The sequence below is a fragment of the Schistocerca serialis genome, chromosome 8, assembly GCF_023864345.2.
Source record: "Schistocerca serialis cubense isolate TAMUIC-IGC-003099 chromosome 8, iqSchSeri2.2, whole genome shotgun sequence".
NCBI classification, from domain to species: Eukaryota; Metazoa; Arthropoda; class Insecta; order Orthoptera; family Acrididae; genus Schistocerca; species Schistocerca serialis.
In genome coordinates, this window is record NC_064645.1 from 31629004 (window position 1) to 31644253 (window position 15250).

At 46.3% G+C, this 15250-nt stretch overlaps 1 protein-coding gene across 1 annotated transcript in view; it reads left to right on the forward strand.

Annotated features, from left to right (window-relative positions):
- Positions 1–15250, forward strand: part of LOC126416539 (cadherin-related tumor suppressor-like) — a 191816-nt gene that overhangs the window by 168772 nt on the left and 7794 nt on the right. Inside the window, exons 6-8 of the mRNA XM_050084284.1 lie at positions 957–1181; positions 7156–7238; positions 7293–7365. Of these exons, the coding sequence (XP_049940241.1) occupies positions 957–1181; positions 7156–7238; positions 7293–7365 (381 nt within the window). The remainder of the gene's footprint in view (positions 1–956; positions 1182–7155; positions 7239–7292; positions 7366–15250) is intronic.

The window sequence follows — 15250 nt, forward strand, 5'->3', positions numbered from 1 at the left end:
TACCGGTTCTAAGTGGTCGGATCTTTCCATCACTTGCAGCCAGTTCGCGCACGCGCGGTGCTGTCGCTGCCGTGTTCTCCTGCACCTATTAAGACATATCGATAAAGCGAATATCGATTGCACTAATTTGAGGCCGCTGTATCGAAAGGACACGTAATACTCCACTTGCAAATAATTTTGCCTCTAACGGGAAACAAATCGAAGCGTATCATCAACAATGGGTGTCGTCTGAAAGATATGATGCGCAGTATTTGTCTGGGCTGACTCCAGCTCGCATTTCAAAAAAGAATATACCACCTTAAAACACACGGCCAACCTGTCCCGATTGTCTGGGAGAGATGGACCACTGCGACTCCCATTTGCAGGTTAGTGAGGTCGGTGTCGATTTTAGGTTAGTCTCGTGCATAAGTATATGTCAAACAAAACTGCATCAACATTATGCAAACCAAGCTTTAATTCTAAAATTATGTAGCTGCACAATAAAACTTTTCGGTTTACCATAACCGAGAAAGAGATTTTTTCAGAAAAATTTGTAAATTTGTGGCAAGTTCCTACGTGATCAAACTGCCGAGATGGTCCCTAGCCTTACACACTACTTAATCTAACTTTAACTTACGCTAAGGACAACACACACACACACACACACACACACACACACACACACACACACATGCCTGAGGGAGGACTCGAACCTCCGAAGGGGGGAGCCGCGCGAACCGTGACAAGGCGCCATCAGACCGCGCGACTACCCCGCTCGGCGATTTCACCAGAAGTAAGATGAAAAGAGCTGCAACACTTTTTCACCAAATTCGTTCACAGTCCCGAGAGCTGCGTTAGTGGTCCGCCTCACCCCGCGGCTCAACCCTCCCGAAGTCGCCGTGAATGCCTCCCTGCCTGTGCCTGCCTGTTGTCGTGGAGCTGTGACGCTGGAGGCGCCGGCTGCGCTGTCTGTGCAGGTGACGGTGGTGCTCAAGGACGTGAACGACGCGGCGCCCGAGTTCATCTCGCCGGGCGAGGTGTCGGTGGCGGAGAACACGCCGGCGGGCACCGTCGTGCTGGCCGTCAAGGCGGTCGACCGCGACGAGGGCCGCAACGGCTACGTCGAGTACTCGCTGGTCGCCGGCCCCGGGGGCGGGGGCGACGCGGCGCGCCTCTTCTCCGTCGGCGCCACCGACGGCCTGGTCAGTAGCGCGCCGCCCGTCTGCCCTGCTCGATTCGGCCATTTATTTCTTCACTCTTCACTATTTTACACGTGTCATTTATTTCTATCAACCTTTTCATGTACGAGGTGTGTTCAAAAAGTAGGGTGACTTTATATTTTTATAAAAAAAATATTTATTTATTCATCAACATTCGTGTTGTCCCCTTCAAAGTAATCCCCCTCAAATACAACACACTTGCGTCAACGCTTCTTCCAATCGTCGAAGCGCTTCTCATAAGCACTTTTTCGTACAGCCTCGAGTACTTCCAGCGATGCAGTTTTTTTATTTCCTCAGTCTCTGAAAATCTTCGCCTTTCATAGGTCTCTTCACTTTTGGAAACAGGAAAAAGTCGCAGGGGGCCAAATCCGGCGAATATGGTGTCTGAGGCACATATTATCGTATTGTTTTTGGGCAAAAAATCTCTTGCGAGCAACGATGAATGAGCAGGTGCATTATCGTGATGTAAAAGCCATAAATTCCGGACGGTTTTCCGCATTGCTTCTCGCAAACGGCGCATAACGTCAACTTATTGACCGTACGACCTCGAGGCAAAACTTCATTTTGCACAACGCCACGGTAATTGAATAAAACAGTGAGCAAAACTTTGACATTTGATCGAACTTAGAGCGCTTTTTTTCGGTCTCGGCTCTCCGGGATGCTTCCATTCGCACGACTAGGCTTCGGCTTCGACGTCATAACGGCAAACTCGTGTTTCGTCACCAGTTATGACCCTTTTGAGCAAATCAGTGTCATCATCGACGTCATTCGAGATCTCCTGAGCGGTGCTCGTGCGACAGTTCTTCTGATCAAAATTGAGAAAGTTTTGGAACAAGTTTCGCTGACACACCTCTCGTGCCCAAAACATCCGAAAAAATTGCATGGCACGAGACGACTGATATCCCAACAACATCCTCAGCAACCTCTCTTACGGTAATTGCACGATTTTCCAAAACAATTTTCTTCACAGCTTCGACGTTATCTTCTGTTGTTGATGTGCTGGCGCGTCCAGAGCGAGGTTCGTCATTGGCATCTTCTCGGCAGCTTGTACCACTTGTAAACATTTCTTTTACTTACAGCAGACCCACCGTAACCTAACCTAAACCATTCTCAACATTTCAAGTGTTTTAGAGCACTTGATTCCATTTTTCACACAAAATTTGATGCAAATTCTTTGCTCCATTGCTGTCAAAAACAAACGAAATATGCTGTACACTTACTGTGAACATATGTTCGTGTCATGCGTACTAACATAACAAAAAGAAAAAAAATCGGTAATCGAATGTACGTTGCCCGCGCAATTTCAAAAGTCACCTTACATCTTGAACAACCCTCGTACATGAAATTTCTTATAATCAATGTTATTGTTGCTATTGTTGTCTGCAGTCTGTTTTAATGCACCTCTCCGTTGTACTCTACTCTCAGCAAGCACCTTCGTCGTTTCCAAATAATTGTTGCAACCTACATCCTTCTGAATCTCCTTACCGTCTTCATCTCTTGGTCTCCCTCTACGATCTGCCCCCCAATCACACACACACCTCTCCAGTACCAAATTGGTGATCCCGTCATGTCTCATGTGTCCTACCAACCGATCCCTTCTTCAAATTGTGCCACAAAATTTCTTTTCTTCCCAGTTCTATTCAGCACCTCCTCATTAGTTACATGATCTACCCGTCAAATCTTCAGCATTGTTCTGTTGGATCACGTTTCGAAAACTTCTCTTCTCTTCTTGTCTACATCGTTTATCGTCCATGTTTCACTTCCACACATGGCTACACTCCGTACAAATAGGCTACTTTCAGAAAAGACTTCCTAACAATTAAATCGATATTCAGCGTTAGCAAATTTGTCTTCTCCAGAAACTCTTTTCTTGATATTTGCAGACTACATTTTACATCTTCTCTACTTCAGCCGTCATCAGTTATTTTACTGGCCAAATAGCAAAACCTATCTACTACTTTAAGTGTTCCGTTTCCTAATCTAATTCCCTCATATTTTCTCGATTTAAATCGATTACATTCCATTAACTTTGTTTTTCTTTTATCGGCGTTCATCTTATATTCTCCTCTGGAGACATTTTCCATTCCGTTCAACTGATTTCCCAACTTCTTCGATGTCTCTGATGGAACTGCAATGCCATCGGTAAACCTCAGAGTTTCTTTTTCTTCTCCGTGGACACTATTCGCTGTTCCACATTTTTCTTTCGTTTCCTTTACTGATTGCTCAATGTACAGATTGAATAACATCAGGGATAAGCTACAACAATGTCTCACTCCCTTCTCAATCTCTGTTCCCTTTCACGCCCCTCCACTCTTATAACACTCATACAGTTCCTATACTAATTCTAGTTATCCTTCCTCTCCCCGTATTTTGCCCCTGTTCCCTTCAGAATTTCAGAGTATTCCAGTCAACGTTGTCAAAGCTGCCTCCAAGTCTACAAAATCTATGAAAATAGGTTTCGCTTTCCTTAACCTGTCTCCTAAGAGAAATCTTAGGGTCATTATTGCCTCACATGTTCCTACATTTCTCCAGAATTCAAACTGATCTTCCCCGAGGGCAGCTTCTACCAGTTTTTCCATTATTCTGTAATAAAATTCGTGTTAGTATTTTGTAGCCTCGTATTATTAAACTGATAATTCAATAAAATTCACACCTGTCGCACATCTTTCTTTGGAACTGGAATCCATACATATGATAAAAATCGAGCGAGGTGCTTGGGTGGTTAGCACACTACATTCGCATTCGAGAGGACAACGGTTAAAATCCGAGTCTGGCTATCCTAATTTAGGTTTCTCGTGATTTGCGTAAATCTCTTCTGGCAAATGCTGGGATGTTTCCTTTGAAAGGGCACAGCCAGCTTCCTTCCCCGATGGGACTGAAGACCTCAGTGTTTGGTCCCCTCCCCCAAAGCAACTAACCAACATATGATAAAAGTGGATATATGGGTGTATATACCAGGTGATCAAAAAGTCAGTATAAATTTGAAAACTTAATAAACCACGGAATAATGTAGATAGAGAGGTAAAAATTGACACACATGCTTGGAATGACATGGGGTTTCATTAGAACAAAAAAAAACAAAAAGAAACAAAGTATTGCTAGACGCGTGAAAGATCTTTTGCGCGTGTCGTTTGGTGATGATCGTGTGCTCAGCCGCCACTTTCGTCATGCTTGGCCTCCCAGATCACCAGACCTCAGTCCGTGCGATTATTGGCTTTGGGGTTACTTGAAGTCGCAAGTGTATCGTGATCGACCGACATCTCTAGGGATGCTGAAAGACAACATCCGATGCCAATGCCTCACCGTAACTCCGGACATGCTTCACAGTGCTGTTCACAACATTATTCCTCGACTACAGCTAATGTTGAGGAATGATGGTGGACATATTGAGCATTTCCTGTAAAGAACATCATCTTTGTTTTGTCTTACTTTGTTATGCTAATTATCGCTATTCTGATCAGATGAAGCGCCATCTGTCGGATATTTTTTGAACGTTTGTATTTTTTTGGTTCTAATAAAACCCCATTTCATTCCAAGCATGTGTGTCAATTTGTACCTCTCTATCTACATTATTCCGTGATTTATTCAGTTTTCAAATTTATACTGACTTTTTGATCACCCAGTATATCTAAAGGTTCCACAACTCGACCGACTTCAGGCAAACTCAATACACATCTTTCTTACTATCTGAAGGAAAAACTGTGACGGTAAGAACTAGCAACCTCCTAATGAATTGGGGTTGCAGGAGATGTAGATACAAGAGGTGGAAGGAGGAAATGGACAGAAAGAAGCGGCAGGAGGAGATGGATAGGAAGAAGGGGAGAAGGAGTGGACAGAGAGAGGGGCAACAGCCGATGAGTGGCAGGAACAAGTGAACAGAGGGGCAGAAAAAGGTACACAAAGAAACGAAAGTGGAGGAGATGGGAAGACACAGGGGTCAGGTGGGATGAAGGTATGGAGGGAGAGGGGGGAGAAGGTGATGGACAGAGAGAGGGGAAGAGAGGTGATGGACAGAGATAGAGGGACAGCAGGGAAGGAGAGAAAGGGGGACACAGGAGATGGAGAGGACATGGATATGGAGAGGGGGATGGAGGCAATGGAGAGAGATGGGGGCTGGAGGATATGGGGAGAGAGAGGCAGACAGAGGTGATGGAGAGAGAAGGGGGATAGAGGAGATGGACAGACAGAGAGGGAGAGAGGAGATGGACAGAGGAAATGGTGAGAGATGGACAGAGGAGATGGACAGAGAGCGAAGGATGTGCGGGAAGAATATGGAGAGGGGGGCAGGAGATGCAAAGAGGGTGGGGGATGGGGGAGACTGACAGAGAGAGAGGGGGGCAGAAGATTTGGATAGAGTGATGGGGTTGGAGGAGAGGCGGCGATGGACAGGAAGAGTGGGATGATGGAGATGGAGAGAGAGGGAGTTCACAGGAGATGAACAGAGAGAGAGGGATGGGGGAGATGGAGATGGGGGTGGAGAAAATGGAGAGAGAAGTAGGGACACATGGAAAGAGAGAGGGGCAGGGAGGAAATGAGGGGGACAGAGGAGATGGACATGGAGAGGAGGATGAAGGAGATGGAGAGAGGAATAAAGGAGATGGGCACGGGCAGGAGGACGCAGGACGAAGGATATGGAGGGAGAGGCGAATGAGAGGGATGGAGGAGACGGACAGAGAAGTGGAGGAGATGGACTTACAGGTAACTGGAATAAACGCCAGGTACTCAGCTAGCTTATAACATGTTGATGGTTGCTTTGTTGACAGTTTTCTGTGATGTCCTCTGCTGTGTGAGAGGCTTGTTGTTACTTTTGTATTCTAATCTGTCTTCTTTTCGTTTCAAATATCGTAGTGCTGTTGTCGTATCTATTTGTGAGTTTTATATTATACTTATTTACAATTTGCTGTGCTTTGTGCAGGGCTGCTTGCTACAGTGTGTATGTCTATGTGTTTGTTATTCTAGAGTTCGTTCATTGTGTTTCTTTTCTGACAAGTGGTATCTGTAAGGAAGCTATTTTTGTGTCACATACATTTCAAGGTATGGGGTCCTGTCATGGAGTTGTAGAAATGAAGCTTAGAAGTAGCCTTCTCTCTCTCTCTCTTTCTCTAATTCTCTGTTCCCTTCCGCTCTCCCTCTCTCTGTCTTTCTCAAATTTCTGTTCCCTTCCCCTCTATCTCTCTTTCTGTGTGTGTGTGTGTGGGAGGGAAGGTCGTGTAGTTTTTCTGACATTTTCTCCCCTCCCAGTGCTGCGGGAACGTAATCGATAACTGGCGTGGCACTGGATCAATGAATTTTTTTTATACTTATCTGACTGGTCCCTGTCTCTTCCTGATCTTATTTAGTATGTAGTGCTCGTGTGTTTTCCAATTTACGTGCTAATGATAGTGTAGTCTTAGGTCTCTTGAATTTTCACCGAGCCGCAGTGCGGTCCTACATAGGGGAAGTCGTGTGTCTCAGATATCACGATTATTTTTCTTGGTGAGGCCTCTGTGCCGGAACAAAATCGTTTGAGTGTTTCTCGGAGCCGACTTTCTTCTCTTTATTCACCCCTCCTTGTAGTCGGGCTGAGCAGCTCGGCGTCCTATCCGTCCGTGCGGTTTGTGACCACATAGCGCGCCGTGTCGCCGGCCGGCGTACAACTCTAGCCCTCCCTGGCTCGTCGGTTCTGAATAGAGCGTGGAGGAGTGAGGAAGTGATGGCTTCCTGAGGTGTTCCTGCTTCTGGCGTGAAACAGTAGGACGTTTTGGTCACTACACGTACTCTGCACTGCCTTTCAGATAGTTATTCTTTTACGATTCTGATTAAATCAGAAAGAATTTATAGAAAGCTGCCCGATATCTAAAAATACGGCTAGTGTACGTTTGTCGCGATTGGAGGCGTTTGCAGTATTTCTCGGAAGCTGCAGCAGTGGATGGTTTGCAGAATAGTCCCGACTGTACGTGTTCCCGGGCGGTCGCAGGTGCGGGTGACGGGCCGGCTGGACCGCGAGACGCGCGCCCTCTACGAGCTGTGGGTGGAGGCGCGGGACCGCGGGCAGCCGCCGCTGGCGACGCGCGCGCCGCTGCGCGTGCGCGTGCTCGACGAGAACGACAACAGCCCCGTGTTCGACCCCCGGCAGTACAGCGCCTCCGTCGCCGAGAACGCCTCGATCGGCGCCAGCGTGCTCCAGGTGAGCGCCGCTCTCCCTTCTCGCTCCTCGGCGCTGCCATTCCTTTCCTATGCTGTTCCTCCCCTGCCTAATTTATCAGTCTCCTCCGATGTGGCTTACTCTTCATTTGCACATTTTGGCTCGAGCTTCACCACCTGGTAACACACTGTGGCACTCAGCGGCAGCTCCCACGAGAGATCACGAGAGTGCGTCGGCACCCTGACTTGTGACACCTTGCCAATTTAACAGTTATCTTTCTTCGAATTCTGCTAAAGATAACGTAGATGGGATTATTTAAATACACACATCAAAAACAGTTTAGCATCAACCCGGTTCCGAGAACTCCTGAAGATTGACGTTGACTGTGGATATTGTATCACAGACACACTCCATTTGACTGTTCAGAGATGTAACTAAATCCGGCCAAAAATGTAAACAACAGTGCATGAGCAGCGCCTATTAGACGGATGGGGTCCGACAGCTAATCACTTCCAGTCATTCCTCCAGGAAGGACGTACACGGCTCGTGTTGTCTGTAGTTCAGCCACGTCTAGATAGTCAGTACCGCAGTTCGATCACGTCCACATTGTTACTTTGTACAAGCGAGGGCTCTCAACAAGAGAAGTTTCCAAGTGAACCAAAGCGATGTTGTTCGGACGTGAAGGAGGTACGGAGAGTCAGCAACTGCCTCGCTCAGGCCGGCCGAGGGCTGCTACTGCAGTCAGTTACCGCTACCTAAGTGTTATTCCTCGGACGAACCCTGACAGCAACACCACCGTGCTGAATAACGCTTTTCGTGCAGCCACAGGATGTCGTGTTACGTCTCAAACCGCGCGCAATAGGCTGCATGAAGCGCAACTTCACTCCCGACGTCCACGGCGACGTACATCTTTGCAACCACGACACCGTGCAGTGCGGTACAGATGGGCCCAACAACATGCCGAATGGACCGCTCAGGATTGGCATCACGTTCTCTTCACCGATGAGTGTCGCATACGCCTTCATAAAAACAATTCCTGGAGACGTGTTTGGAGGCAACTCAGTCAGGCTCAACGCCTTAGACACACTGTCCAGCGAGTACAACAAGGTGCAGGTCCCTCATGTTTTGGGGTGGCATTATGTGGAGTCGACGTACGCCGCTGGTGGTTGTGGAAGGCGCCGTAACGCCTGTACGATACGTGAAAGCCATCCTCCGACCGATAGTGCAACCGTATCGGCAGCATATTGGCGAGGCATTAGTCTTCATGCACGACAATTCGCACTCCCATCGTGCATAACTTGTGAGTGATTTCTTCAGGATAACGATATCGCTCGACTAGAGTGGCCAGCATGTTCTCCAGACATGAACATTATCGAACACGCCTGGTATAGATTGAAAAGGGCTGTTTATGGACGACGTCACCCTCCAACCACTCTGAGGGATCTACGCCGAATCGCCGCTGAGGAGTGGGATAATCTCGACCAACAGCGCCTTGATGAACTTGTGGATAGTATGCCACGACGAATACAGGCATGCATCAATGCAAGAGGACGTGCTACTGGGTATTGGAGGTACCGGTGTGTACAGCAGTCTGGACCAACACCTCTGAAGGTTTCGCTGTATGGTGGTACAGTATGCAAGGTGTGGTTTTCATGAGCAATAAAAAGGGCGGGAATGATGTTTATGTTGATGGTTCAAAAATGGTTCAAATGGCTCTGAGCACTGTGGGACTTAACGTCTGAGGTCATGAGTCCCCTAGAACTTAGAACTACTTAAAACTAACTAACCTAAGGACATCACACACATCCATGTCCGAGGCAGGATTCGAACCTGCGACCGTAGCGGTCGCGCGGTTCCAGACTGTAGCGCCTAAAACCGCTCGGCCACCTGGGCCGGCGTTTATGTTGATCTCTCTTCCAATTTTCCGTACATGATCCGGAACTCTCGGAACCAGGTAATGTTTGTATACGGCACTTAATACTACCGCGCTACGCTACATCACTACTCTTCTAGGCTCTGTGGAACTTGTCATCAAGGTTGTTAGCACACCTTCAGTTGAGCACGTCTTAAGGAGCTTTTGCGCATGCGGAACTGGCGTGACGTAATTTCTTTACGGGTGAAATACGTACGGATTTGATATAAATAACGTGCACAGTTCGCTGCTTGCACAGTTAGCCCTTACCATTCGACTACAAGTTTGCGGCTGTGCCATCAGCTGGTAACACAGTGCAGCACACTTTCATGCCCGTTCGCTTGGCATAAGTCCCGCTAGAGTGTACCACAGTCCTCACACACGCTAATTCACTCACTGTATCATAAAATTATATCGCACGTCAGAATACGAGTATTATTGTGGAGCAAGATAAGAAATTAATGCTCTTAAGCTGGTAATTTTGAACTCGTTGTTATTGAACTAGTGTGTGTACTGTCTCTGTTTGTATATTTGTGAAGGACAATATCAATTTCACGAGCGACGTCAACTGGTCCCCCAGCGTACATAATTTCGTACACGTAAATAAGTTGCTCTCGTGGTGTAGAATTCTTGAAATGTAAGAGAAAGAAAACTTCTATAGGATCTTCTCGAATTGAGATATTTGCATTCGTATTTGATCATTCGATGATTGCTTGCGTGTGAAATGAGTTCGTTTTAGCAGAGAAAACTTTCTCTGTGCTTTTGACCGTGTGATTGAAGCAGGCTCTACAGCAAAGATCGCTCACCATATTTTCGAAGCTTCTCGTACATTACGGTTCTTCACAGAATCTTTTGATCAAAAATAAATACACAAAATTACCTTTAAAATCCACTAGACTATTATGGCTGTTACCAAACTCCACATTAACGTTACATATCGCTCGTGAATCTCAAAAAACACAAACTGTACAACACAGCGGCTGAGAATCACTGTTTCATCGCACACACTCTATGCACGTCCTCTCGTTACCCTGTCTGTCACACACTGATTTTCTTACATTTCTTCGCTCGCCACGGAAAACGCCAAGTCAAGGAATAAATATCTCGCTTGCGCAGGCGAAACGCGTAGCCTCGCGACATATTTTAACTTTGAACCAATAACAGTAGGAAGGTCGTTAAAGCGATGAGCTGAACGATTCACGACTCCTATCCGCCAGTACAGGACAAGAGATACAGGGTTATTACAAATGATTGAAGCGATTTCACAGCTCTACAATAACTTTATTATCTGAGATATTTTCACAATGCTTTGCACACACATACAAAAACTCAAAAAGTTTTTTTAGGCATTCACAAATGTTCGATATGTGCCCCTTTAGTGATTCGGCAGACATCAAGCCGATAATCAAGTTCCTCCCACACTCGGCGCAGCATGTCCCCACCAATGAGTTCGAAAGCATCGTTGATGCGAGCTTGCAGTTCTGGCACGTTTCTTGGTAGAGGAGGTTTAAACACTGAATCTTTCACAGAACCCCACAGAAAGAGCGTCGGGAGAGCATGGAGGCCATGACATGAATTGCTAATCGTGATCTCCACCACGACCGATCCATCGGTTTTCCAATCTCCTGTTTAAGAAATGCCGAACATCATGATGGAAGTGCGGTGGAGCCCCATCCTGTTGAAAGATGAAATCGGCGCTGTCGGTCTCCAGTTGTGGCATGAGCCAATTTTCCAGCATGTCCAGACATACCTGTCCTGTAACGCTTTTTTCGCAGAAGAAAAAGGGGCCGTAAACTTTAAACCGTGAGATTGCACAAAACATGTTAACTTTTGGTGAACTGCGAATTTGCTGCACGAATGCGTGAGGATTCCCCATCCTGTTGAAAGATGAAATCGGCGCTGTCGGTCTCCAGTTGTGGCATGAGCCAATTTTCCAGCATGTCCAGACACACGTATCCTGTAACGCTTTTTTCGCAGAAGAAAAAGGGGTCGTAAACTTTAAACCGTGAGATTGCACAAAACATGTTAACTTTTGGTGAATTGCGAATTTGCTGCACGAATGCGTGAGGATTCTCTACCGCCCAGATTGGCACACTGTGTCTGTTCACTTCACCATTAAGAAAAAATGTTGCTTCATCACTGAAAACAAGTTTCGCACTGAACGCATCTTCTTCCATGAGCTGTTGCAACCGCGCCGAAAATTCAAAGCGTTTGACTTTGTCATCGGGTGTCAGGGCTTGTAGCAATTGTAAACGGTAAGGCTTCTGCTTTAGCCTTTTCCGTAAGATTTTCCAAACCATCGGCTGTGGTACGTTTAGCTCCCTGCTTGCTTTATTCGTCGACTTCCGCTGGCTACGCGTGAAACTTGCCCGCACGCGTTCAACCGTTTCTTCGCTCACTGCAGGCCGACCCGTTGATTTCCCCTTACAGAGGCATCCAGAAGCTTTAAACTGCGCATACCATCGCCGAATGGAGTTAGCAGTTGGTGGATCTTTGTTGAACTTCGTCCTGAAGTGTCGCTGCACTGTTATGACTGACTGATGTGAGTGCATTTCAAGCACGACATACGCTTTCTCGGCTCCTGTCGCCATTTTGTCTCACTGCGCTCTCGAGCGCTCTGGCGGCAGACACCTGAAGTGCGGCTTCAGCCGAACAAAACTTTATGAGTTTTTCTACGTATCTGTAGTGTGTCGTGACCATATGTCAATGAATGGAGCTACAGTGAATTTATGAAGTCGCTTCAATCATTTGTAATAGCCCTGTATTATGGGATTGATATACTGTTAATGTTGTGGGTTTGTGGGTGAAATACAGTATATTAGTGCGCGAATCGGCTTTCGTGGGCAGTGTCAATGCGAGTTCTGTTCAGTCTTTTTACGTGTTAACAGAAAAGTAAATTATCAGGAAACGTTAGCCACAACGGAACTAGGACCTCGTAGACCAGATCCGTTCATTGTGACGAAATCAAACAAACATAACTACAAGCGGACATTTAAGAAAGATATGTACAATAAGCTGAAGTGGTTGTGCAGCTGGAACGTATGAATTTCTAGAAGTTAATTCGTGGGCTAATACACGTGTTACGGATCTTGTGCGTTTGTGCTACAAAAATGACGAAAACTTCCAATTACACAAAAATGCGAAAAGGAGAGTGGCGAAAGCTTACACATCATTCCGTTATTGCCCTAAACTGAACTTAATTATGTACAAAACAATGAAATTCCACAAAAACAATTCTTACTTTCGTTAGACAATTTATGCACACTATTATTATTGCTATTATTAATATTGTTATTGTCAGTGTCTGCAGTTGTATAAATCTGTTCATAAGCACAACTGTTGTACGGTAGGTGCTATTTCACTCTCAAACTTTTCTGAATCCAAAAATTTGTGAACACCCAGAATTTACGCCCACTACTCGCGACTGGCGAAGCTGTGACCGAAGCTTAACCACCTGCCCACACGCACACACCAGCGCTTCTGCGCGGTCAGCTCACTAAGAAAGTGGACCCAATAAATTTAAAAAAATGTTTACAGTCCTACAAACTACTGATACACTCGTTACAACTAAGGCTTTCGTATTTCATTTTTATGGTTCCGAACCTGAGTTGGTGAAAACGGAATCCTTATATTATCACTTTGTTTTCTGTCGTTCTGTCTGTGCATCTCAGGAACCTAGAGGTGTCAAATTGAAGTGTATGTCAAATACTAATGTCTCCAGTCCCTTGGCGGTAACCTCATCAAAAATGGTTTAAATGGCTCTGAACACTATGGGACTTAACATCTAAGGTCATCAGTCCCCTACAACTTAGAACTACTTAAACCTTACTAACCGAAGGACATCACACACATCCATGCCCGAGGCAGGATTCGAAGCTGCGACCGTAGCAGTCGCGTGGTTCGGCCGGCCGAGGTCCTGTGAGCCGGCCAGCCTGTGGATGGTTTTTAAGGCGGTTTTCCATCTACCTCGGCGAATGCGGGGTGGTTCCCCATATTCCGCCTCAATTACACTATGTCGGAGATTGCTGCGCAAACATTGTCTCCACGTGCGCGTACACCATAATTACTCTACCACGCAAACATTGGCGTTACACTCGTCTGGTGTGAGACGTTCCCGGTGGGTCTACCGGGGGGCCGAACCGCACAATAACCCTGAGTTTGGTGTGAGGCGGCGGCGGGATAAGTGGACTGCTGTAGCCTGGTGTGGGGTTGTGTACCACTGAGGGCTACGGCGGGGACGAAGCCTCTCCGTCGTTTCCAGGTCCTCAGTTCAATACATACATGCATACAACATCCATTCACAATGTCCAGTCTCAAAGGTAAGTGACGCTCACGGCGGTTACACCGCGTACTTAAAGCAAACCTGATTTGCATCCTTAAAGTGGCGCTGCTAGCGCCCTTTTTGTGGGACTGGTGCGAAATTTGAATAGACGTCATCTTCGAGGTGTAGAAATACCCCTACCACGTTTTGTTGCGTCGCACAACTCCTTCGTCGTGTTGCGATTTTTTTTTTCCGTCGGTGTATTACAGATTGTACGTAACCCTCTGAGCGCGAGTCCTACTGGTACTCGTCTGGTTTTGTAAATGTAAAATTTTCTTCACAGTCTGTATAACCTTACGTGCTGATTTCTCTCTCAAAGAAAAGTGGGGGAGTGGGGATACGGTAATAGCCAGGTTGGATACATACCTCTGAACAGTATCCAGGAATCTGATCAATGATACGATCATCATGAGAGAACTCAGCAGCTTCTGCAAAATGGCCACCAGCATTTGAATTCCCTGAAAGTTGAGCGCCTTATTTTTGTTTAAAGCGCCAACTCGCTATAGTAACGCCTTCTGCTGCACGCTTGTTTTCTGAGGAGTTGACATTATCAGCTTTGCATGTCCATGGCCGCTGACTTTGTGGGCAGTGGGCAGAATATGTATTTTTTGGCATCTTAAGCTTACTGGAGACCGGTCACTCCGAGGTTATAAATTACAGGACGCGGCCAACTTGGCCACGTTCTTCTCGTTCAGACATCGCGGTTTGCAAGTAGCTGGCAAGTTCGGAAGACGCCAGCGGTCATCACTTTCGGCTCGAGGTAGTTACCGGCTACAGTCCGGTAACAGTGAAGCCGTCATTTCCTTGGGCAGAGAGGCGTAATGATGTTCACGAAAAAGCGTCACCGTTTTAACACAGCACGAGCAATGGTTTCGCGCGGAATTGTTGAACCAGCCTGCCAGAAGCTGAAAGCTACATGCGACCTTTGATCTTGCCATGCGGTAAGAAGACGTCGCAAGCTTACCGCCCCCCCCCCCCCTTTCTCGTTCTCCCCCTTGTCCCTACTACAGAGCTCTGTCGAGTGTAACGATCTCTCTGAAGCTGCGGTGATATCTCTATGTTCTCTTGAAATCTCTCCCTAGCAGTATCTGCAGTGTGGAGGCCGATTTTTCCTTTCATCGTATCGTGAAGCTGGCCACCACTCTGTAATCAATATGTCAGTGACTTGTTAACAATACCTAGTTCCCTTTAAGTGTCACTGTTTTACTTATGGCTGTCTGCAGTCAGGGGCGCCGACTTATAAAAAATATTTGGTGGAGGGGGGGCATACTGGGGGTCTTGCTCCGGGAAATTTTCTAAATTTTAGATGAAAAATAGTGAGTTTTAAAGTTTTTTGATCAACATTGGAACATAGGAAATTGGACTCTCGATAACTCGACACTCCGGGAAACTCGACAAGCCTGACACGTTTTTTGGGTTTGAAAAAAGAAACAAAACGTAAACACGAACGGTATTTTCGTAAAAAGCTAATTTAATTTACGGTAATAATCGTGATTATAGACTATTACAAAGCAGTGAATATATAGCTCTGAAAAGACTGAAATTATATTTAAATAAATCCTAAACCATCATTAAAAGCATAAAACATAAAAAGTCGGAACACTAAAAAAGTCGGAACGCTAAACACGTCAGCAGCATGCGCTGAAGGAAACTAGCCACACTGAATCACTGCTCCATATAGCCGCGGCGTCGCA